General features: G+C 31.7%; 1 protein-coding gene and 1 long non-coding RNA gene across 9 annotated transcripts in view; both read left to right on the top strand.

Annotated features, from left to right (window-relative positions):
* Positions 1-2577: 2577 nt before the first annotated feature.
* The window catches only part of LOC143252799 (striatin-3-like), an 80910-nt gene continuing 56143 nt past the window's right edge, over positions 2578-27344 (top strand). For 6 of the 8 annotated variants that reach the window (XM_076505572.1, XM_076505553.1, XM_076505525.1 and 3 more), the window contains exons 1-2: positions 2578-2870; positions 26214-26317. In XM_076505572.1, the coding sequence (XP_076361687.1) occupies positions 2664-2870; positions 26214-26317 (311 nt within the window). In that variant the 5' untranslated portion in view covers positions 2578-2663. The remainder of the gene's footprint in view (positions 2871-26213; positions 26318-27344) is intronic. The other 2 variants (XM_076505545.1, XM_076505526.1) reach the window with 2 other exon arrangements.
* On the top strand, positions 10756-12665 carry LOC143252827 (uncharacterized). The gene is made up of 2 exons (XR_013029163.1): positions 10756-10894; positions 12476-12665. It is a non-coding gene; the product is annotated as an uncharacterized LOC143252827 (long non-coding RNA).

Below are 27344 nucleotides of genomic sequence, written 5' to 3'. Positions count from 1 at the left end.
AGAATTATATAATTACGTTTTTCATTTTCCGGGTATCCCCAACCATATTTGTGATAATTTTTAAATTTTGAATCATCCAATAAAGGTATTTTAAGCATTTATTTTTCTTTATCATGCACAGATATTATTAACTACAGGAATCTTGCCAGACTAAATATTTGCAAAACTCAGTTTTTACGCAAAAATGAATCAGATATTGCTGATATTAATAGATAAGTTAACTCACAACAATGATAGGGTCTTTTTTTATGTTTTGTTCACTTTCTTACAGTTTTACTATTAGGTTGTCAAGGGTATTGTTTTAGAGAATATTTACTTAAATGTTCATTTCTATTATTTTCATAATTAAAGGTATGTGCTTAACTTCAGTTAAAACAAGTTATTCGCTGTAAATAGTTAACACAATTATCATTCTTGGAAAAATAATGTTTTCTTTTTGTTCTAAAAAGCACTGACGATTTCTTTTTTCTTAGAAGTAAATAGAAAAGTATCTATTGTATGTAGGCCCGGCAGGGCCAGGTTGTTAAGGTGCTCTACTCGTAATGTGAGGATCGCATGTTCAAATTCTCGTCACACCAAGCATGCTAGCCCTTTCAAAAATGTGGAAGTTACCATGTGACGGTTAATCCTACTAGTCATTAGTAAAAAAGTAGCACAAAATTTGGTGGTGGGTGGTGATGACTAGCTACACTCCCTCTAGTCTTACACTGCTAAATTAGGAACGGATAGCGCAGTTAGCCCTCGTGTATCTTTGCGCGAAATTCAGAAAACGAACAAACAATATTTTGTATTTAATGATTCGGGCTTGTTTTAAATGACATTAATCGTTTATTTTAAATTGACAATCATATTTGGTTTTGATTTGTAATGAAGACAATGTACATTTTCCAGTGTTTCATCTATAAGACTGGTGGATGATAATACTGAATATCGGAATATTAGCTTAGTAGTGGAACACAATAAATTTCTGGAGAGATTTCTGTTTGAGATGTAAAAAAATAAGTAAACAAATCACCACTAAAACCTATTAAGAAGTTGTTGATTTTGTTTTATCTAGAACTGATAGAAATGTCTTTGTTGATCATGTAAATACACAAAGAAATACGTTTTGTTCATATAGACAGATACAACTTTGTTATAAGACAAACGTTCAAATTACCTTCAGTGTTAAATAAAGACAAATACTGCTGTGTTTTGAAAGAGCTACTACTGTAGCCATATAGACTGCAGATGTTGACAACTATTTTTCTTTTTTCTGTTTAACTGTTTTAAAATAGGTATGACTATTTACGATTATTCCATCCTCATACTTTTTTTTTTTGGCTTGCGTGTCGTGTTACATTACGTTCTGGTTGGTAATACCTATCGTCAGTATGTTTAGGCTATTTGTTTTCTTTACGCAGTAAATGTCCGATACTAATTTAAGTTATTGTAATTATATGTTTTCTTCAGTTTTAGGCTAAGTAGTAGTGGTATGAACGATGTAATAAGATCCGTACTGTTCCACAACGGAACGAACTTACAACACTAGAAACTAGATTTCGATACCTATAGCGTGCAGAGTATGAATAGCCCATTATGTAACTTTGTGCTTAACTTCAAACGAACAAGATGTGTATTAGGGATGATTAGCGCCGTAGAAGATTACCTCTTCGAATATCAAAATTTTGAACAATTTTGTTTCTCATATAAGATAAATAATAATGCAAGAAGGACAATTAATATCTTCAATGGTTTGATTGTTTTATTCTCTAAGAAATATAAATAGTGATAAATGTGAATTTATATTAGCCAAAATATGTAGAATGACCAAGTTTCAAAGTATGAACACTTAGTTTTCCCTTTCTTAAGAAACGTTGAGTAAGTAGTATCACTGCTTTAATGAATATCAATTTACAAAACATGTCTTAAGTACATTAGGTTAGGTTTGAAGTTGAGTACAAAGCTACACAATGAGTTGACTGTGCTGTGCCAACTACGAGTATCGAAACCTGGTTTTTAGTATCGTAAGAACACGGACATACCGCTGCGCTACTGGGGTATTTAATATAAAAAATTGAGAGAACAATCTTCATTATATTGTAAAGAGAAATATAGTATGCATACTTGAACACCTTTATTTAATAATTGTATTCAGTGCATCAAACCGATTGTTATATTTCAATGAAAATGGAAATAAAGACAAAATTTGATACTAAATGAAGAAATCTGATAATAAATTACGATTAGATATTTGCCCTTTTGTTTTTTCCCTGTTATCCAGTTTATTGTAATGTGATAACTTATAATTATTTTTTAATTAGGTATATATCGTTTCTCTTGTCTAAATATATTAATCTGTAGATCTTACTGTATTCATAATTAATACATATATATATATATGTGGTAATTTTGTATTTTTGAAGCATTATTATTATTATAGAAATAATAAATTAGATCATTGTATTGCTTGAATTATTAAAGTGCTCTGGTGTTTTAGTTTCTGTCTGTGAATAAACTATACCCTTCCGAATAAATCCATAAATTAACAAGCGTTCATTCTAGTGAAGCGACGTCTGTTTCAAAGATAATTATTGTCGGTGACGTCATTATTTACCAAATTTTACCCAGAACTCTGTTCAGTGAGGATGGTTGTTAATGGCGACCCGCCTCTAGAGTAGAAGATGGACGATGGTCCAGTTCCTCAAAATAACTCAGGTCAAATTGGCTCTTTGGGAACAGGAGTTGGTATCGTAGGTAAAACAAACCAAGATGAATGCAATCAAAGGCCTCACTATTCAATACCTGGTATTTTACATTTTATTCAACATGAATGGGGGAGATTTGAAACGGAACGAACCCAATGGGAGGTGGAGAGAGCAGAGCTTCAAGTAAGTTATTTATACGAACTTTCTTATATGACTATGAGAGTTATAGTTCTAATAATTATTACACTAGTTGATACTAAAGCTCGTATTTGCTACAAGTAAAAGTAAAACAAAAATGTATAAAACGAAGTTATTTTTTAAAACAGAAGATTAGATTTTTTAACTCAGAAAAATGACAAAGTTCATGAAAAGTTTTTTTTTGCTCATAACCTGATAAAGAGTCATGGAAAACTTATTTTTTCCCAGAATTTTAAAATGGGTGAATGTTTTTTCTTACTATGATCAATAAAAAATCCACTTTTCATTTTTTCACATAATTTCTTTTAAAAATGCCCCATTATAATTGTATATAATATATATATATATATTATTTTTATGGACAGTTCATGAGGTATACCATTGAAGGTTACAAAAGACACCTCACTGACACAAAAATTGAAAATTTATAATGTGTGTGTCAAAATGTAAATTGTATTCCTGTATAAATCCAGTAATATGTAAACTTTACGAAATTTACACTGAATATTTTGGATTTTCTACATTGAAAGCTAAAATAAGGAAAATATGTTTGATTTTGAGTAATATATTTTACTTCAAAATATTTTAAGATTACTGATGATGATGAAGATATAATTAATATGTAACATGTGAATTTAACTAACTAATAAGTATAATCTTTAGAGGTAAATAGCAAATACATATTGTTGAAAGATCACTTCAATTAAAATCTTTATAGTCAGCATTTGTATGTAATCTAAAAGAAGGTAGTAATTTGTTTTACAGCTGTTTTGTAATAAAGCTCTCATTAAACCTGTATAAACATTTTAGGGAATTAAGCAATAAAGTATAGTGAAAATAATTACTTAAATTTTGAATAACTTACACATAGTCTTGTATGATACTGCTTTTTTAATTCCTTTTTCTCTTTTTTCATTATAAATGTAGAAAAATATTTCATCTCTAATACCCATATTCTCATAAAATGTACATGTTAAAATCATGAAATGAATGAATAGTCAGTGTCATAAATCAAGCATAATAATAACTTCTGGTAAGTGTAAGCTATGTAGTTAAGAAAGAAACTCAAAATGAACAGTATAAATAATTTAATATATTTTCCTATATTACTTATACATATTAGGATGCATTGTTTCATCATTTGGGCACCCTAACTGTTAGCAATATTTTTAGCCATAAATCCAATAATATTTTTCAAGGTTCAGCTAGCTTAAAAGAATTAGATTAGTCCTAAGTACAAATTCTAAACCAACAATGCAAAATAATTAAGTTTGAAGTACTAGTTGGTATAACCAATATCATCAATGAAAGCAACAATAAATAAATAAAATAGCGTATATTGTGGTCTTGAACCACAGTTGATATACAGGGTGGCCCGTAAGTCCCTACCCATCCATATATCTTACGTACCTAGTGTATCTGTGTGCTGTTTCTCATTCTCGCTGCATAATATTATTTGATGCCATATTCTTTGAGATATTTTCCTCAGCATGGGCTTACATTGGCCATATTTCTCTGAAAAAAAAGAAAAATTTATAATACATGCGTAATTGAATATAACATAATAACATATGGATGGGTAGGGACTTACGGGCCACCCTGTGTGTTTGTTTGGAATCTTTCCCTCTCTTTCTAATATTGCAGTTTACAAAAGAAAATTCATATGGCAACCCATCTTTATAAAATCAGAAACTTGTAAACCGATAATATTGTTAAATATTCCAGAAAATGAAATGAATTTTTTATTTAATTTTTGCACTGAGAAACCTTGATTATGAATAATGACAGTGAGTTTCAGGGTTCTATACACAAAGTATACTAATGATGATCATGTTCTATTGTACGTAATAATCTGAGAATATTAGATATTTAATGTAACTTCTTTGCAATATTTGTATTTAGGATTAAAAAGTTTATAACTTCAAAGTTGAAAGTGTGTGTTGTATTGAAAACTTTCAAATTTAAAGTACAGTTAATGATAGTGATATCTAAATCTACATTGTTTTGTTACAAGTGAATGGCAAGGATATTTCAAGCAAATTGTTTTATAACATGTTCTTGATTTTCTGACTTGATGCTAATACTTGACAGTAAGAGTTATCGTAAGTACCATTGCTGTACTTAGAAAATATTTATATTATTATAAAATATATATTTTATTTTTTTTAAAGTATTTTAATTAAAACTTTGTATGCATTTAAATATATGTTGAAATTGTCGTTTTTTGAAGAGCAATATCCATTTAGTAAAATGCTAAAAATTTATGAAACCTTTTGAAACATCAGTGTATGTTTTATGTTTTTTTTGACCTGCCAAATTTTTCTGTGGTTACAATTACCTGTTTTGTGAGTGAAAAAGCTTGCATAGTAAAATTACAGTTGCCTTTTTATTTAGAATATTTATATATATTTTTTATGAACATTGTAAGAGAAACCAGTTTGTACTCTAATATTGATGGATGAATCATACACAAGTTTAATTGCTCAGCTGTATCTCTGAAATTTGTATTAGAATTACTGTAATGGTAAAAACCCACAAAAACATCAAAAGTACCCTGAGCTCTATTTCTCTGTTGAAATATAGGTACAGTACTGTGCAAAATAATGAGATAATATTTTTTCATTTTTTTCATTTTATGGGGAGCTAATTCATATTAATACAGAACGTAAGTTTCAATACTTGACAACGCTTCACTGATCCATTTTGACAACTGAACAAGTCAGTGTGAGAATACTTATCATTTGTTTGAATTCCCATATACTTGTACCAAGGGTATGGCATATGATTCTGCATGAATGAACATACTGATCAAATTCAGGGTCTGAAATAACTATCATGGTAACCCTTGCAGTGTCTTAATGATACAGAAAGAAGTTAGCACTTGGTATCTGTATATGCTATATGAAGTTAATTTAATAGCACTTTACAAATAAACCTTGATAAAAGCAGTTTTTAACACTATATATTAAGTTTTTTTTTTGTCATGCTACAATCCAAAGCATAGAGAATTGCCAATAGAGCAGAAATTTTGTATAAAAGCTTTAAGTGATGCTGGTTGAACTTTGACAAATTGCTGCAGACTTGAAATGCTCCCCAGATATTGAAGTATAATCTAGATCATGAGACCGAGACAAATAAGTTTTATAATAGGAAAGGAAGAGGCAGGACATCTAAACTTAATGTTACTGATGTTAAATATCTTTATGTAGCCTTTGGGATAGAAAGAAGAGTGCCACTGATCTCAAGTGAGAGATAAATGACCATGTACCAAATGACAGAAAAGTGTTTAGATCTACAGTATCAAGAAGACTCAATGAGAATGGAATATTTGGTTGTGTAGCAGTTAAGAAAGCTTCACTTCAATCTACAATTATTGTCAAGAAACTGAAATTTTCTAAAAAGTACAAAAAGACCTGGATTGTTGTTCAAAAGGGAAGGTGTTATGGATGGATGAGTCCAAGTCTGAAATATTTGGTTCAAAGCATAGGTTATACGTCCATTGGAAGAAAGGTGAAAGATACCACAATGCATCACACCTCTCATGAAGCATGGGGAAGGCAGTGTGATGGATTGGGGGGTATTTTTCTGCTGAGGAAACAGAAGTTATTTGTAAAATAATGGAATAATGGACCAGTGGTTTGCGTATTATTGTTAAAGGATTCTACTACCAAAATGATAATGACTTCAAAACATTTACCCAACCTATGCAGAAGTTACTTAGTGAAGAAAGATGCTGCTCGAATCTTTCAAATGATATAATGGCTCCCACAGAGCCCCAGTTTTAACTGAAGAAACTGTATGAGCATATATCAGAGAGATTTGGAGTAAATATTCCAAGGGCACTTTGATTAAATATGTTGCAGCAATGCCTGAAAGACTGTCTGCAGTTATTAAAATAAAACAGGGAGACAAAATATTAACTGTTTGCTGAACTCAAGCACTTTCACTGAGTTTCTGTTGTACTAAATATGAAAATTAATGTAATTTTACCAGTGATTTACCTTCCATTGTTCTTTGAAAGAAGAATGAAATTTAATTTTTGACTCTGTGATTTCTATTTAGCTCTAAGGTTTTCCTCCAGAGATGATCATCACAGAAAATATATTGAACCTACAACAGGAAAACAACTGTACACACACACACACACACACACACATTGCATGAGTAAACATAAAATAGGGAATATTTTAGAATAAAGATAGATCTACAATCTATGATTAATTTTAATGTTTTTTACAGAAAAAAGGGTGGGTGGGTTTGGCATTGTATGGTGCAAAGCATCTAGGCTATCTGTGCCCAGAAAAAAGGAAACATGAGTTGAATGTTTTTAATTACTAGATATACATGTGGACTCTGATACTTTTTTGTTTTGAACAAGTGTAGTGAGTTCTCAATTACAAGATTGCATAAGAAGTATAGTTGATGATGGCAATGTAATGTAATAAGAGGAAAACTTAATCTAGAGACATAGATTGTAGATAGGCATATAAGCTAAGAAAACCATGCAACCTTCACCTATTTACTTTTCTGAGATAAGTTTAAGGTTAAAATAGGGGAATTTACTTGCTGTTATATATAGCATTTCAAAAGTTATACAAGTTTCCAGTTCTGATCTGTATGTATATATGTTAGCTATCAACGAAAGTGTCATTAAAACTCAAAACATGAAATTTATAAATCATGTCTTTTTGATTACTAAGAATGAAGCACTGGAGAAGAAACAAAACAACAAAGTATGAGGGAATTAGATTTATTAATATACTTTATTTCTACCTGTTTCATTTTAAACAAATGGTACTACTTTAGCTAAATTCTTGTTAGCATAATATACAAATAAATTACACAATAAATTTAAAAGCAGAGATGCTGGAAAAGCTAAACATCAACAATTGATTTATTTTATGTGAATAAGTGTGAAAGTGAGCCCATTCTGTACTGTGCGTTATTTGTAATCTACTATTAGGGTGTAAATAGCGCCAGACTAAAGCTGACACCTTAAGGTTGATGGCAAGAGGTTGACCAGCTGTGTGGGCTGTACACGTGCTTACCACGCATCACTTGCGTTACAGTCAGTCAGTTTCATGCTGTCATACTGGATCTCATTAGGCACACTTCGATAAGCTAAGCAACCTTTGTGATCGTATGCATGGATTGCGCTGTTTTCTGTAAGAGAGCCTAAGTACGTTGTAGATAATTACATAATGAGATACGAATGTCATATAACGTTGCTTTATGATCAGAAAAAGAAATGTTTACACACACACACACACACACACATATATATGTATATATTGTTTGTTAGTTAGGTCACACCTTATATAAATAAACGCAGTTTTCATTTAACGGGCGAAAAAAAGCAAAATAAATTAATCAAAAAGCCCATTTATATTTAATTAAACTACCTAAATGTAGCCCAGTAATGAATATAACTAATATACGGTTCGTATGTTGTTTATCTTGTTTATTACAATGTATTGTTTCGTCAATTGGGTCCCGTTATTGTTAACGAAATATTTAGCTTCAATTCCAGTACTATCTCACAACGTTCAGCTTACTTAGATTAGACTACTTTTTAATCCATATACTAAGCTAACAATGCAAAATTATTATAATAAAAAAAAAGTAGTAGAAACAAGAATATATTAACTTGTCTAACGATTTTACTTAATGAAAGCAACATTAAAGGAAAATAACGTATAATTAATGCTACGTTTCGTTTCGTTGAAATTAGAAATGTAAAATAACTTGTAACATAGAAAAGAGTGCAACTGTTGAAAGTACAGAAAAAGATATAAAAGCTCGAGGCTATCTAAAACACTAGTGACTAGACCATTCTTCGAAGAACTCGAACTTCCGGTTCGTTTTTTGGATATCAGTAGTGACTGTAGCAAACTACGGGTTATTCTTGATGACGAGAAATTCACTTTAAATAAAAATGTTTCTCAGAACGGTTGGTATGGGTATTAACACTTTTATTGTTAAAGAAAGAACAACGTTTCGACCTTTCTAGGTCATCTTCAGGTTAATATGAAGACCTAGGAAGGTCGAAACGTTGTTCTCTCCTTATCAATGAAAGTGTTAATACCCATACTAGCCGCCCTAAAACTACGGGTTACTTTTTCTAGGTCAACTGAGACGTTGACATTTATTTATTTACCTATCTTCTCTTTCGTATGTGTCAGTAGCCTCAACTGTTTTCACTTTAGTTTTAAAATAAGAATGACAGAAAGGTTTAAATCAATTTGCATTTATACCGTTAGCAATTAAAATCTGTTTTTTATCTAGGCCCGGCGTGGGACTCGTAATCTGAGGGTCGCGGGTTTGCATCCCCATCGTGCCAAACATGCTCGCCCTTTCAGCCATGGGGGCATAATAATGTACGGTCAGTCCCACTATACGTTGGTAAAAGAGTAGCCCAAGAGCTGGCGGTGGGTGATGATGACTAGTTGCCTTCCCTTTAGTCTTACACTGCATAATTAGGGACGGCTAGCGCAGATAGCCCTCGAGTAGCTTTGCGTGGAATTCAAAAAACAAACTTTTTTTTATTGGTAAGCACAAATATAAAATTATTTTTATCGAGGTAAAGTCAACAATTTCTTATTGCACAGGTTTAACATAAGTGAGTAGAGTACTTGATTTTTGCGAATTGTTATTATTATTTTATTTTTCTTTGTTTCACGTGCTTAACATTTATCATTACAAAATAGGCCTAAGCCATATGCAAGGAAGTTTATGTGGTTTGAATATCGCGCATATCTACTCGAGAGCTGAGAAGAAAACCCTAGTTAACTAAAAGGTCTTAACACACACGCTGTAGCAGGTTGTGAAATATGTAATGAAATTTTATTTTTAAATTTCTTTATAAATAAAACGATAAATCTGAACAACTGGTGGGTTTGGTTTTTAAGTGTAACTTTAGGCATGGTAGGTTTGAAAACTTTAATGGTTGAAAGAAATGACAATTCTGTTTTTAGACTGTGATCTTCACCGTTGAAAGAGAAACGTCCTGTCCTTTTCTTTCAATAAGCAGTTTGTAACAATTAAAGGCTTTCAAACCAATAGAAATTTTCATCAGAAAATTTTGTATTAATCTTTTGTATTAGTTGGGATAAGGAAAGGAAGGTTTTGCCAATAGGAAAGATGGCTTTCTCTACCAGATTCCACATTTTTACCTTTGTATTAAGCTGACTTTTCATCAGAAAATTTCTAGTAGTTATCTGTCTCCTGTAATTTCTATTTATGTCACTAGAGTGTTGAAAAAAATATAATACAAGGTCATTGGTATACGATACTAATTCCAAACTCACAAGCATTACGCATTTCTTATTTGAAGATCGTTATTTCTGAATATATAAAACAACAACAACAAAAAAAAAAACACATCGTTATGTAATTTGATTGAGAAAGATTTAGTGTAATAAAGTTTCGTGAAATGTTATATTTTGAAAATAATTTGGAAATTGATATGCTGTTTAATTATTTACAAGAGGGCGTAGGTATTAGAATAATGTATATTAATTGTTACGGGTTTTAACTGGAAAATCAATAGTATGGACTCGTTGATTCTTTTGAAAAATCTAAAGCGGTTGTAAAAATATATTCTGAATGTAATTAAAGTGCATACATCCCCTTTTGTTTTTTTTAACAAACAGTGTATAATTAAAATGCGCATTTATGCTTTGTAGCATAGTTCCGTAATAAAAAGCGTAGGTTTGTACATGAATATCCATGTATGATGAATCCAGGATGAACATGTACCGGGTTTCATATGTTCATCAAGCAACTGACCGGCGTGGAGCAACTTCCTGAGGAATTTCATTCCTGTTAGGTTAACTATCAAGGCAAACGTGTAATTGGGAGGGTATGTGGAGGACAGAGTACGTGTTTGAAATTAATGCTTTAATAACCATCTGGTAAACATGTGGGCGTCATGTCAACCGAATAAGCATGCTAAACAAAGAATTATGTCTATGGAAGGCTAATTCTGAGGCTTGATGTAACGAAAAAAGGTACAAGTGTGTATTTGAAATGTTGGTAATTTCCCAAGTTTTTCTTTTGTATTAGTTGGGATAAGGAAAGCAAGTTTTTGCCAATAGGAAAGATGGCTTTCTCTACCAGATTCCACATTTTTACCTTTGTATTAAGCTGACTTTTTAAGGATAATAACATTTGTATATTAGTGAAAACACTGTTCATTTTCATTAATATATCTTCCTTTGTTAAGAAGTTTAAATTGGTTCTTCCCTATTTTCTTTCAGTTTTATTTATTTTTATGACAGCTCTATAAATATTGTAATAGCTGTGTATCAGTTCCTACAGTTATCCCTCGATGAATATGAGAATTTCTTTTATTTCAGTTTCATTCCTTAAAAAGCAGATGTTCTTTAAACTTTTTGATCATTTCATCTCTGTTCTTATCAGATATCTCTCACATTTTAGTTTTTACATTGACTGACCTCAACTGATAGATCATTAAATATAAATTTGTAAAATGCTTCATTTATGCACACACACTAAGTAGGCTGACCATATCATGTGTCATGTGACTGTGTGAATTTTCTAAATGTAAGAATAGAATGAACCACATTATGTAATGCTTATAAGGCAATGTGTAAGAGCAAGGACCTTTCTCACTGATTTAAAAATGGAATTTGTAGTGGAAGGCTGTCTAGCAGGAGCATTTTATCAAAGATAATTTCAAACACTGGTTGTTCAAATATACAAGCCATGAAAGCCTATCAACAATGATAATTGAAGATGAATTAGTTTAGTCCTTTGAAAACCATGCAGTCATTCACTGGCTACTATGGATAGACTATGAAAATACTGAATGTCCTACTGTGTCTCAAATAACTGATTCCTTCAATATTAACAGGTAAAGGAACTTATAAAAACTGCATTTATTGAAATTAACAGTGAATCTCAAAATCTTTCAACCATTTATTTCAGATTTAAATAGGAAAGTTTTGGTTCACTGATGCTTACAGTCAGCAGCATTTCCTCTTTGTGGAACTGGTGCTTAGAGTGTAAACTGTGCACGTGTAATGACTGGAAGTGTGCTGTGGCTTTTGAGTTATATTTCACCTATAGTAAATATTAGAATACAAACATGAGGTGTATGACCCTGTTTGTGTTATTCCAGTTATGCAAGCTAGCTAGAAGTAATGTATAATGTGGGATCATTGTTATAAAGTTTATCTATTCTTTTATGATGGCAAAGAGAATTTACAGTGTATCCCATTGTTATTTTAATATTCAAATAGTATTTAGTACTTTTCATGCCTGTCTTCTTTAGTTTAGTCGAGTGAATATTTCATGCTCTTGCAGAATTTTCAGACTTTTTTGCACTTAAATGGTAGAGCTGTGTGTGTCTATTTAACAGTTGTACATTGGTTATTGAATGTGGCTTAATTCCTTTCACTCTAGCTACCTGTTATTTTAGGTCCTTACCTCATTATGGTATCACATGCACTTTTTTTCATGGAAAATATTGCTTTATACTAAAACACTGTTAAAGTAAAAGTAATTATTTCAAATGATGGCTCAGATAATACCCTGGAAATATATCTTCCCTGTTTTTTCTTTATTAGAATGACCTAGAGTGATACATGCACACTGACATACAGAATCTATATAATGCTGTACATGCTTAATGAGGAACAAGTTACAGTATAGAATAGATCTAGAGTGAGGTCTCTATTATAAGCTTTGTCTGTAATTCATTGTACTTGTAATTTTGATTGATTTTTTTGAACTTTGAATAAATATCACTTTTTCTCACTTGATTTTGTATTTTTTGTGTTTCAAATTCCATTACAGTAAAAAAAAAAAAAAGTTAAACTCCACGATACATTTCTTGACATTCTTTAAGCTGTTTACTTTCTCTAGGACTATCAGTGCATTTAAGAACACTACAGTGTGGTGAAACTTTGGTGCCATGATCACAGAATGTGTTATTGTTTTCATGACAAGTAGTTTTTTTATTCTCTTCTTAGCTAAAGTGACTTCAGTTGGAAAAGTCTTCTTACAAAAGGAATTGACATTTTTCATGAATTGAACTACTTGTAAATAAGATGAAAAATGAATGCATTACTGAACATAAATTACTGTCTGAGAGAGTAGTTGAGTCTCAGGGAAGCCCTCAACTGGGGTTTAGATGTTTATTACTGCTTCAAATATAGAAGACTATAATCTTGCTGTAGTCATAGATTCAAGAAAAGGACATAGATTTATCTAACTTGAACACACTCGTCATGTAGAAAGGTGAAGCAGGGCCAGCATAAATTGAAGATCATTCTACAGGCACACATAAACTGTGGAACTTGTATGAGAAGCTACCAGTTCATGAAGATGTGCTGTACTGTTGTTATAAACCATTGACATGTGAGTGGGGGAATAATTTAGACTTGCATATTACAAATGATTAGAGACACCAGAATGTCGCATATAGCTCTTTCAATGTAAGAAATGGTTATACTATCTGCATTTATGTCAAGACATTGAATGGAGAAGTAAATACTGTGCAGTCTGTATGCTGCTTGGAGTAAAAACTGGTTGAGACAAGGGAAAGCTCTTGCAGAGAGTTGTTGGTTCTCCATTTAAGATGATAACTCCAAATGCTATCTTGTCCTTATTGATTACTTCACTAAAATGACCGAAGCTTATCCATTGGTTGATATGGTTGCTTATCAGAAAAAAGTAATGTAAATCTAGGAGCTAATTTCAACAGCCAGCTCTCCTCTGAGTTGTGTAAAGTGTTAGGTATGATGGAGATGAACACTTTGTCTTATAACCCCTAATTTTCTGGTTTAGCAAAATTATAATACAAACATATCAAGTATATGTTTACAAAGTTTGTTAATCCTGATGGAACCAAATAAGATGAACACTTGCTGTACATCGTACAGTTTATGTACATAAGTACATATTATAATTTTCCTGTGTGTAGGAAAAGTGTTATGTTTTTTATCAATATTGAATGCCTTGAGGTTTCCAGAGACTACCCAGCACCCAATCAATCATCTCTGACATCGCTTGACCTCCAAGCTACCAAAGAAAGTACCACTAACTGGCAGTATAGTCTTCTTCATCCAACATGCACATGTAGCATAACATTCCAGTTACACAACCGGTCTAGTCTACCTGATGCTAGTTTTAATAATGTAAATGCTCAGTGTAGGTTGATCCTTCATCAAGTAACATTAGGAATTATAATTTTTCTTTATCTTGTGACTTCATGCTTGGGTAGGTAAAATAAATTGAACTTATTCTTCTTTGATAACTTACATAATTATTTTTAACTATATATTTTGTTTATATACAAGTGTACTACATACACATACACACCTATGTGTACATAAATTTAAAAATGTAAATGTGCATAGAGTATAAGAAGTGGTCTGATTTGAAAGTGAAAAGTATATAGAATCTGAAAAGGTAAAAGTTATGTGCTAAAATTTGAAAATATAAAATTATGGGTTAAAATTAGATTTTAAAATTCAAAGGTTAGGGATGGTCTGAAGGTAAAGGAAAAAGAAAGTGTATGTTATGCAAAGAACATTTGTTGTTTCCTGTCTGGAATTTATTGAGTTGAATCTTTCATCTTCACCTAGTGTTTTTGGTACGTCTTGTACATAAACACAAATAACTTTTTGTGTAGTTTAATCAATACAATATTGTTCCTGAATTTAGTTTAATTTTTTGTCCTGTCTACCTGTTATACTGAGTCATTCTTGTTTGATATTACATGTACTTTTTTTCGAGAAAGATTGCCTTATAGTAGAACACACAATGTGAAGATGGACAGTGATGTTTTCTACTGCTGGGTGAAGTGATACCTTGAGGATATACGATTTCTGTTTTTACTGTCAGAATAACCAATAGTAATATAAGCACTGTTTGCACACTCAAAGGGATGACACTAAAGCATACTTTGACAAATTTCTTCAGATCTAGGAGCCAGCCCAAAAACTCAGGAGCCAGGTGTGCCTAACCTAACTTCACTATTGTTTATACCAGGAAATAGTAGTTACATTAGTACTTTAATTATCCTACTTCCGTAATTATCAACATTTTTTTTATTTTCCTCACATTTTCTTAAAATAATTATGCGATCATAATTCTTGACAATAATTTAAATGTTTTGGTGAAAGTGTCATGCAGAAATTAATTTTGGCTGCAAAAGTTCAGGTGTTGCATGATATGTGGCACTTTTGCATGCAGGTTTTAATGTGCAGTCAAATTGTAAGACAGCCAGCTCAAATCTATTCTTGTCTCTTATTTTTATCCATTTGACAGGAATACAAAATATTTGTAGCTTTGTTAATTTTATTTGATTAGGGATTAAAAACATAGCATTAAAATTGCAAAATACACATTTAGAATTTTTAAACATTTCACTAAGATTCACTTGTTGTCTGTTGTTCTATGGTGTATCACGGGCATCTTTTAACCACAGATACATGTTTACGATGTGTTGGGATATTGCTCAGTTATGCAGTGTTCATTTTCTTGCAGATTATTGGTATTTTCACTGTTTTAATAAATGAGTTTTGTAATAATTCCCAAGCATAGACTTTCATTAATTTTGTAGGTATTATTTGTATGCATTTATTGAGTGGGAGTACACTTTCATGTCTTTAGCAGAAATAGTGCCAAAATTTAGGAGACAATTATGCCTATGTTAGTGAATAAATTCTATGAAAACAGGAATGGACAATCAAAAGAGGAAGTTTAACTCACAAAATTTGGAGAAATCAAACTTGAGTGATTGGCTGACCATCACTTGACTTTTAAGATTATAATGACTTTTATAATTTTTCATAATAAGTTGATTAAATGACAGCTGAAAAATTATAATTAAAAAAAGACCTGGAATATATTAAATTTTATGTAGATTACATAATGAGCTAACTAGTGAGATACACCAGTATCTTGATCATTTGCTGTTTCTGTTATTTTTTGCTTTCCCCTGCCCAGTGCTGATAAGTGAGGCACCAGTGCAATGAGTGCATTTTGATGACCACATGATATCAAGAACCACTTGAGAGTATTGCCTGAACTAACTGCCTTTGTTCCTGTCTGAGTCTAAACATGTATACTATTTGGTAAAATTGAGAGTAAAATAGTACAAAATTGGTAATGTACTTTGCAACCACAGTGCTTCATTCCTGAAGAAACATGAAGTGCTGTAACTCCCATTTAAAACCCTTAATTTTTAGATTATCACCTAAACGTGTTTTCATGCAGTTTTGCTGCACTGTAGAATACAAATAAGCATGTGACAACCCTTTTCTGTAGGAGCATGACATACCCTCTCTGTGCAGCTTATTTCCTCTTTACTGATGTGTACAATTCTTACATCACAGTTTGGTTCATTTATGCAGACATGCAAAATTTTCACTTCTTCCAGTGAATGGTACTTCACTTTTTGACAACATGTGTTATTTACTTAATTTGTGGAAAGGTTTTGATAATTTTTCCTTTTTACAATATGAACTTACAAGCTCATGTAACTGATACTTCATCCAGTGTGGATACACAAAATATTTTATCCTCCTAGAGGGATTACTACTGTCGCATGTTGGCCATACTGCATCATGAGTTTGAGTCATATATGCAACCTGGTATGTCTCCTGATCCAGGAACTGATATTCCTTTCTCCAAGGAACCTATTCAATATGTTTATGACTTTGATAGTCTTTTTTTCCCTGCCCCATTTTTGCTGCACCTTCCTAGTCCACTACTATTGATCTATCTTAATTTTCTTGACTGAGGTGGATTACCTTTTGTTACTTTCTTGTGTATTTTTTGAACTGATCTATTTAGGCCTGGTTTCTGATTATTTTATTTTTACCTTTTTCAGATATTCTTATCCATGCCAATCAGTTTTGCTTTCACCATTGTGCTAGTGCCAACATGCCTTGCTCTTCTTGTTTGGTGGATGTACATACAATAAGTCTTGATTTTTCTTATTGACTTTCAGGCTTTAAAGTCACTTATTCTATTGTGGGGATCTGATTTTCTTCTCTTTTATTTGCCTTTCCCCATCCCAACTTTCATGTTCTTGCTTGATCCTTATTACTCTTCTGTATTATCTTTCATTTATTGACTGTTGTTCTAAGGGGTTTTCAGAGTATACTCATTCACTTATCTTTTCTATATTGGCACAGTTGTCTTTAGCATTGCCACTTCCTGTATGATTTTGTTTTTGGGACATCTTGGGCTTGGGTGGACTCCTTTTTCATATGCATTTACCTGCTTCTTGTCCAAGAGACCTTTTTTCTGGCTCCTTTTTATCACCACTCTGTTTTCAGATTTGTTCCTGCTTCATTGGAATCTCAGGTAGAGTCTTTTGCCAGTACTTCTCCATTCTTATCTGGTTTCTCAGCTTTCATAATTCTTTCCTGCTCTTATTTCTGTTTCTTGTCTTTAAGCATCCTTTCCTTTCCCTGTCTCCTTTTGTATGTGTCTGCTCCTCTGCATCAGTGCTTTCACCATTGCCTTCTGTAGTGTCTGAGTTGTCAGTAACTAATCTTAGATTCAGGCATGGTGTGAGCATGGTTGGCTTAGTTTGCTAACCTTTGGCACCCATTTATAAACAGTTGTTGGGTCCTGGAAGTGTTGCCAAAGGGAATAGAGCTCCATTTTTACTCTCTTCCTCCATTGTTGCCCATTCCTCTTTCATTTCCTCCTCTTTGCTTCAGGATCCAGTTTGTTGCCAGCATTTATCAGAGGTAGTTTTGGATCTATCAAACAGGTATTTCTTATTTCTTTAGGTTTTTATTTTTGTCTGTTCATCATTCCTAACAATGCAAGAAACTGGTGTTCTGTTTCCAATCGTTCAAGCCTAAATTGCTTCATTGCCTTCATTTTTTCATGCACATATGATCTCTCACTCTGGGTTTGTAGATGTACAAGGTTAACATCTCAGATGCTTACCTTCATATTCCTATTTCTCTTATGTCAAGGTGTTATTTTGTGGATTGTTCATCAAGGTCAGGTGCTTCATTTTTGTAATCTCCCATTTGGTCTTGTGTTGTCTCCTTATCTTTTTTATCATGTGGTCAGAACATTTTCTTGTGACATTCATGACCTGTGTTGCTGTTTTACCATTACATGGACAACTGGCTTCTTTTGGTTCTATTCCAAGAAGTCTTTCATGACTACACCCTTTTCCTTCTTGAGGAATCAGCATGATTGCATTGGCTAGTTAAACTGGAAAGATCACATCTCACATCAACAGGGACCAGCCTTCTTGTCTTTGTTTGTTGTGGAGCACTTGGTTTCCAAAATCATTACCTGTCTTTCTCTCACTGCATGAGAAGTTCTCTTTCTTTTGGAGAATTGGGCTTCCATAGAATCTCTTATTCCTTGGAACCATACACATGTGCACTGTCTTCAATGGTTTGTGTAAGATCAGGGGAAACTTACATGAGATCCCTTAGACATTATACCATTCCCCTTCCTTCTTTCGTACAGGTAGGCCTTACCTGGTGGCTTGACAAGCCAAAACCTCAGCAGATGTTTGTCTTTGTCATCTGGATTTTTATATATTTACAGATGCATCCATCCCAGGGGGCATGTTTAAACTTTCAATAGATTACAAGCCAGTGGTTTAATGTTAAATCGACTCTTCATATCATTCTATTAGAGCTGTTGGTGGTATCAAGCCTTGGAACATTTTCTTTCAATGGTCTGAGGATGTTTTGTCATGATTCATTTCAACAATTTGACCATTATCTCTTATATTAATTGTTAAGGGGCACCTGGTCTCATTCTTTCTGTTTTTACACATTAGACCTTTTCTGTGATTATTTTTAACTGATAAGTTTGTGTTATTGCTCTTCATGTTTCATATGCCCCAAATTTTGTTGCATATAATCTTTTTTGATCCAACAAGAATCTCACAACTCTAACTTAGTAGTCCCTCAGTCCTTGAGTGTTCAAACCATTATGCTCCCAGCCAGGCATCTCCTTCTGGTTACTTTTTCACTCATCTCAATGCAAACTTCACTTTTTCTGGTTCTTGTTCTGTATTATGCAGCTCAGGACTGATCCAAACTTTATCTTGGTGCATATTGTCCCATTCATCTTCTCCCTTTCATGTTTTTCCTTATTCAGTCCACTCTGTGTAAGTGTTTCAAATACTTTGCTATCAATCTTATATTCTACTTTATACAGTATGTGCTTTCCTCACCAAAACATCTGTAGGATGGAAGAGAGACAGTGAGTTTACCACTGTCTCCCTTCTGTCTCTTCCTCAACTTTATTTTTCTTCTGATCTTAATAATCTTTGTGCTGTGTGACTTGTACTCCTCCTATTCTTGATTATAACACCTAGCTCTTTATCCCTTGGAATTTCTTTTACACCTGGGGAATTCTCATTTTTCCAGAACTCTTCTCATCAAATTCATCACCTTTCCCTCCACCTGGCTGATTGCTTCTGTCATCTGTTGGAAGAGGTTATTAAAGTTGGCATGTGGATTGCACTTCCTAATTTTGTTGTGCATTATCTTCATCAGTTAGTCATCTTTTTTGAATTTGAATTAATAATTTTGAGTGAAAGGATAATTCTTATGATAGGACTTACATGCTACAGTAATGTTACACACACACATATTCACACTTTCCTTTTGTAAGTACTTCAACTTCGTTATATGTTGTACTCATCTTTCTTTTAGGAACTAGCTCACACCAATGTAAATATAATAAATTGCTGTTTAATAATGGTAATTAAAAAATATAATTTAGAAATAGAGTTTTAGTTTTATAGTAGGTGCACATTACTTTCTTCTTGTGACTCAGTTTATTAGTTTGTTTATTACTTCTGATTTGGTTTTCCCTTCTTTCTTCTGTTGAATTACTGTTTTTATATTCCTTTTCCAAACACACACCAAATCAATCTTTTTGTTTATGACACTGCACCTTCTTCCTGTATATTGTATTATAGCATTTTAGAATCATAGATGACATTGTAGTTTCTACACCAACAAAAGTTAGAAAAGTGGCCACTGTACCTATTCATTCCAGTCATTTTCCAACAACTTAAAATATTATAACTCCTAATTTATTAGACTGATAACGACCTAGCCACTTTATTGATCTTACTTAGCTACTACTCAATCTGTACTTTCACACATGTAATAGTTTAATTCTTGTTCTATCCAATTATGTATAAACTTTCTTTGTAGTTCTTTTCAAAGTTCTGTTTCATTAATAAATGATCAAACCACTTGATGTGGTACTATAACAAGGTGGCAGCCAAGGTCTTACAAAAACCGACTGATTCAGTGTAAAATTTACAAGTCATATCTATACAAATATTTATTTTTCTTGAGACTTTATAAATTGTTGTGAAAGAATAATTGTGGTTGTCCAATGGGTCACAAGGATTTTTAAGATTAAGAGGTGTTAACAGATTTTATGATAAACATTTATAACTGTGTCATACATAATTGGTGATTCTCAATATACAGAACAGTAATTTAAATAATAAACTCAAAGCTCTATAAAATGATAAAAACCTTGTAACCCAAGCACTTTTTAAAGGTGGACCTTCGTTCCTTCAAAAACAAATTGGGGATCAAAATTAGTATAATTTTATATCAAGACTTCTTGAGCCTATGACTCAAAGTTCTATAGTAATGGTTTTAATTATTCTTCAATATTTTGCTAAAATTGTTACAATCTATTCCCATTACTCTTAAAACCACATTAGTATGTAGAATATAAGTATCTGTTACTTCTCTTTAATAAATTGTGTGCATTTCATTCAAATCAAGAATTAACAATCAGATGATCACAGTAATATTTTGTTAAACACAATTCTAATCCCATACCTACAATGACTAGAATTATGTCAAACAAAAAATTGAATATTTTATAGCATTTTTTTTATGAAGTGTGGGCATTTCAAAAATTGATTTTTCCTGTGAACAACTTATTTTTGTGATAGCTCAGCATTTATCACTATGTATTAGACAAGAAGGAATCAAAATAATTTCTCCAAAAAAACATGAATCTCAATACTTGTAGCTTATTTAAAAGAAGCAGTACTGTTTTATTTCTCCAGTGTATTGTCATAATTAGTTTATCATGACAATATTTTTGAATGACACTTTATTAACTGTGATGAAAATTTTATTTTATTGTTAAGGTTAGTATGTCATTTGGATATGGACATTTAAAAAAAATTTAAACTTATTTTGACTTTGGCTGAAACTGTCTATAAAAAATATGAACTAAGAAGATATGAAACCACAATGGGATTGTCAAAAATTAATGTATATATACCTGATGTCTTATAATGTTTCATTGTATTCTACAGATCTAAGTAAATGAATATAACGATTTTTTTGTATCTGATTCAATTTTTCTTGCAAATTTCTCACATTTAATGAATTGATCATGAGTATTGGAATGACTTCTGAATTTGATTTAACAATATATAGTTACTTAAAACCTGATTAAGTAAAACCAGAGAATTATCTTTATCTCTAAACACTACATGTGTTTTTCTTCAATTAATTTACAAAATTCTGAAACTACATAAACTGTTGAAGAACAAGTCTTATTTGCCTAAAAGTTACCTGTACAATTTTTGTCATTGTAAATCTATTTATGTAGAAATTAACTGTTCTATGCAGTATAAGTTTACAAGTTCACAACATGTTTTTCAGAATTCTAAGTTAAAACTGAATTAACTATATGTTGTATTTTATGCTCTCTTCCCTTTCACCTTGCATCATATTCTCTCTTGAAATATACTGTATTCTAAAGATCTGATCAAATGTAGTATATGGGGTCTACATACATGATTTGAAGTTCCTTACAAATGTTGCCTTTCTAGTTGAATACTTTTTGATCATGATTAATATATGTTTTTCACCACATCTGATGTAGGAAAATGTACTTTAGCTACTACGTAATAAATTTTTTGTGTATAGAGTAAAATAGTTATCATATTGTAAGTCACATCTACCATATCATACAGTTATATTGTAAGTCACATCCACCAAAGATTTTGATGCCAAGAATATTAATTAAATATTTCATACGTTTTACTTAATTTAATATGAAGTTAATTATTTTCTGATGCTCTTACCATGTTTTTCTTGTGAGTAGGAACTACTGTCATACATATACTTTACTATCTGTAACTTTTTGAATAATTTTTATATTTTTAATTTCATATGAATGCTTAGGTTGTCAAATATTTATATCCACAACTAAAAACATAAAGAAACAAAGACTTCATTATTGATACACAGAAAGTTTTAGTAGTTATGTTTAGTGCTATCTGTTTACATGTACCCTAGCTCATCCACAGCTTTGTGCACATGCACATTGATCAGGTTGGTCACCAGTTCATGACCATTATGGAAAATATTGCTTGTTACTGTATAGTAATGGGACTTGAAAGATAATTTAATCATAAATCTTTACCATAATGAAAGAAAAAAACTTGTTTCAAGACATGCATGGATGTATTCAAATTGTTGTAGATCCACACTGCATAACAACTACTTTAATACTGCAGCAATTATTAACTGTAATTAAAGTAATGAATTAAATAAGATGATAAGGGTGTGAGACTGACTTCATTGTGTTTGCATTCAAAATCCTGTAAGATTGTGTTGTAGGTCAACACACATGAAACTTTGTTTATACTTTGTTGGTTATGTACATTGTATTGTATTATTTTTTAATATTTTATAGTTTTATATATACTGAAGACTACTGTTCTTAAGTTAGTAAATATATAGTGTGTATTATAGCTTTGAAAACTGTCTATGAGTAAGTATATTATGTTCTTCCTTTGGTTAAATGTTATAAATGACTGTACATAATTACTCAATGTGATTTATATTAAAATTTTGAATTTTTGTGTCATTCAGTTTTAATTTAGATTTTAAAATTATTAAATATTTACACATCACATTTAATACATCATTTTTTATAGGTTCACTGGTATCTAAGAACAATACATTTTTAATCTGAGTATATTATTAACATTTAAATCTTGAGTTGTACTACAAACTTCTTAATATAAATAATGCTTAGATTTTATAGTTTATGATTAACTCTTTTACAACCTATAAACAAAGAGAGAAAAAAACATCAAATGAGTTGAATGTTTTTAATAAAGCTTTGGTTTAAGTCAAAACTTGTTTAAGTTTGGGGATAATATTTAGCATTATCATCTTATAGAGTTTATTGTACTTAGATATCTATTAATCAATGTGACAATCAAACTGCAAAGGACCTGGTTTTATCTGTGTATGACAATCAACTCATGAATGAAATTAGACATTATTAATATGCTCACACTTAATGATAATAAACTTCATTTTACTGTGTGTTTATTGTTTGTATACTTAGATAGTTACTTATTTTTGTTAAGTTTCATTTTGCTGTACTATATATTTTCTCCCAAACATTCTATGCATACATATTTGAATGATTATCATATTGAATATTTCATCACTAATTTACTACTTGTGTACTTTTAAATCTTATGTTGACAATTACTGAATATAGGATGCCAACATCAGAAGTAAAGTGTTTTTCATCACCCATCAATAGTCTGTTCTTAATAACCCTGTATGTATTGCTTGAACAGCCACCTACATAGATGTTTTGGGCTTTTGCACCCTCATCTGTTCTCTCTTTCCCTAGGTGTTTAAATTTGATGATGAAAAACCACTTTTCAGTAGAATAAAGAAAGGAGATGGCTTGAATGGTGGTGAAAAAACTTCATTACAGGTATACATTGTAACAATCTTAAGGCACCATTATGTACCTGATGATGATGTAAGGCTGTGCCTGACTAGTTAGACATTAAAGCGAGAAGGAATCTTGGATTAAGCTCACTACCAGCATATTGTCTACCACCAGTTTTAAAACCATTTTGGAGAGGATTTGGAAGGTTTATGGAAAGTATACTTCCCACCCCCTTTGTTCTTGCCTTCCAGTTGCCAGAAAGTTGCTGATGTACAAGACATCACCGACACTCTTGGGGAGTACTTTTTCTACCTTTCTAGCACCTCTGTTGTTTCCCTGCCTTCTTGACCATTAAGTCACAGGTGGAGGGATTGCCTCTTTCAAGCAGTTTGTTTTTGTTGTTATAATTGCCTATTTACATTGGTGAAATAAAACTTGCTCTTTATTGGTCTAAAAGTATATAAACCTGATGATATTCACTATGTGATCCTGCACCATCTTCCTCCTGTCTCTGTTACTCTTATTTTGGTTGATTTTAACTAATTTGGCGTTTTTACTGATGTGTGATACAAGACTATTGTTCTTCCATTTTTATAGTCTGGGAAGGATTCAAAGATTCATTCTAATTATCATCATATTGCTTTGACTTGTAGTCTAATGTTTTGGAGAGGACGTTTAATGCTTGTAATGCTTGGTTCCTTGAATCAAATAACCTCTTCTTGTCATAGGGGTGAATGATATTGGAAAAGATTGAGAAGCACACTTCGAGGAGATAAACTTGCTGACACTGCAGCTAAGCCTGTCTGCTCTGGTGCTATTACAGCTCTCTATTCTGTATGTGGACTGTGGTTTTATGATCTAGGCAAGGTTTTATGCCAATTGGCAGTCAATTTGTGAGCAATTTTGTAATGAGCTTTTCTAAATCAAATCTAAAGATGATGCTTAGTTGGCTAATTAAAATAAGGACCTGAGGGAAGAAGTTGTCTTGTCTAGACTATGTGTTTTTTAACTTGTCATTGTCTTTTATGTGGGACAGATCCACTAACATGTGGTCTTTTTGACACATCACATTTCCCCATGTCTTGCTTTTGTGCTGTCATCATGGCTACAAATAGCAGCACAGTTTTAGACATATTTTTTCTTAGGCTGACATTGACATTGGAAAGTGGTAGTGATGGTGAAACTGTTCAGCTTACTTGTGTTTTTAGATTTTTGAGGACCAAATGTCTTTTAGTTTTATTTAAATTTTTACCTGATATTTGGCTATTGTTTAGCTTTTACCTTCATTTATTTTCCTTTTTTGTAATATTTTCCTTTTATATTGGTTGTTTGCACAGATAGCCCAATTGTTTTGCACCAATAAATGCTGAACATCAACCAAACAAGTGAATTGCTATAATTATGAAGTAGAAGATTAGACCTTAGAGATATTTTACTACTTTAAAGCACTTGATGCTTATAGGGAGAAGTTCAAGATAATTCAAGTGGACCGAGGAGGGCATTTGCACATTTCTTTTGTACAGATACCTATTGTATGACTGACATTATATCTAGCACTACAGATAATTCTGATAAAACGGGATGACTTTACTCAGTTTTTTCTAGTAGATTGTTAAAGAAGAAGCCAAAGTCCAATGAAAATAAGAAATACATCAAGATTTGTAAGAAGCTGAAAGATATCACAGACTAGGTTAATCCTAAATCCATATATCTTAGTATCAATGCAAAATTATTTTTGCAATAGAGATAAATAAATTAGGTGTGTGTTTTATAACAGAACCCAGTTGCATTAGCATATTTGGTAATCCTAGTAATGCATACTTGTAAATTTTCCTAATATTATAGTAGTTTAATTTGTTGTCTGTTGCATGATGTTTATTGGATGGGGATGTTTGAATTTGTAATCTTAACAGATAAAACTTCTTTACTGTCTATGCCATTAATTCATTAAAATTTATTTTGCTTTAATTTTGTTTCAGGTAAAAGGATGGATTAACATTTTTAAACTTGAACAAATTCTTGTCTCTATATACCTGTGTGTTTGTGTATCAATGTGTATTCAAAAGCAAATATGCATACCCATGGTGAGTGTGAATTTTCTGTGGGTATTTTTAATGGAATACTGTTACCTGTCTGCCTAAGTACTGGCATGTAACCTGGTGTTGTAAAAATACTGGTGTCATAAAAAAACTAAAAATGTTATGTGGCCAAGACTTATGGAAATGTCATTGGGACTATTAATATTTTATGTACATGAAAAATTGATATTGACACAAAAGAATCTGTGATTTGATGCTGATTGTGGTAATGATATTTTTTTTATTGATCAAAAATGAGTTTTGGTTCAACATGTACTTGTTTTGATCAAAACATGTTTTTCAGAAATACATTATTCAAGTTGTAAACAAAATCAAGACCCCTCCCTCAGTTGAGTAATAAATCAAACTTGTTTGTGACCACTTTGGTTTGTATTCAGACTGTGTATCTGTTAAATGTAAGTGCAGAGCTAATGACTCAGATTTCATAATATCTGTGAGTGTAACCACAAGCATGCATTTCATTAAGCAACTACTACATGTGTGGATTACATTTTTCTTTTTTCAGGCAAGAATAGCCTTTCTCCAAGGAGAGAGAAAGGGACAAGAAAATTTAAAAAATGACTTAATCAGGAGAATAAAGATGTTAGAATATGCCTTAAAACAAGAAAGGTATGTTATATTATACTCTCATATTCTCTGTGAATTTCAAGTTTTAAAAATCCCAAGATTATATATTAATGTTTTGTTATTGGGATGTTTAATGTGGCTTTTGCGAACAAAGTAAGTAAACTATCTGCTTACACTATTTTTTCCAAGCAAATTGTTATAACCAGCTTTCCAGCATTTTGTACTTTGCTTCAAACATTCCAGGATTGACAGGAAAAAGAAGCTTTTATATCTTAAGAGAACTCACTGTTATAGTGCTTAAAAATCAGTATTAAGATCACATCTCAATATTAATAATTGCTACACTTCTCTCTAAAGAATACATAACTAACACCTTGTACCAGCTCTGAAAAAAACTGTGGGTATGCACCAAGCCTTTGAATGATTGTCACCTCCACATGTGATAATGTGTACTTTGCTGTACTATGATGTAATGAGCATTAGACATTGCCTTTCCACCAGTAGGAAGGTGACACATCTTCTATATGCAGTGCTCTCCTTGAGCACTTTGTGTAATCCATTCTTTTCTTTAGCACTGTGGTGTTTATTCATGCTGTTTTCTTGTTAAAGATTTTGGAATTATAGTGATTATTATTTTAAATTCTGCTTAGCATTTCTAGTGTTTATTGTCTTGATTCTGAGAATGAAGATAAACTTTTCTAAATTTATTTCATTTAAGGTATTATGATACAAATTATTATATTCTCTTACATTGATTTGATTTTTACTTCTTAATTGAACTACAAGGTTTTGGGATATTTTCTCCAGAGTCTTTGATATGGTTTCTTTGATGGGAATGCTCCCCATTATCATTACCCAGGGTTTCAGTTTTGACAATTACTTTCAATTTCATTAATGCAAAAGTAACCAAGACCTAAATACCTGCACATGCCTGATCTTCCAAAAAATAAATATAACTACTTTTTATGAATCCAATTTTTGAATCTTATTAAATACAGTTTCTTGTATCCATATTTCTGAACCCTTTTAAAGTCTGGGTTCTTTATAGTAATTGCCTTATTTTCTTTAA

The sequence above is a fragment of the Tachypleus tridentatus genome, chromosome 1 (genome assembly GCF_004210375.1).
Source record: "Tachypleus tridentatus isolate NWPU-2018 chromosome 1, ASM421037v1, whole genome shotgun sequence".
Classification (NCBI taxonomy): domain Eukaryota; kingdom Metazoa; phylum Arthropoda; class Merostomata; order Xiphosura; family Limulidae; genus Tachypleus; species Tachypleus tridentatus.
The sequence above is the reverse complement of the archived record's forward strand: the minus strand, read 5'-3'. Positions and strand labels throughout refer to the sequence as shown.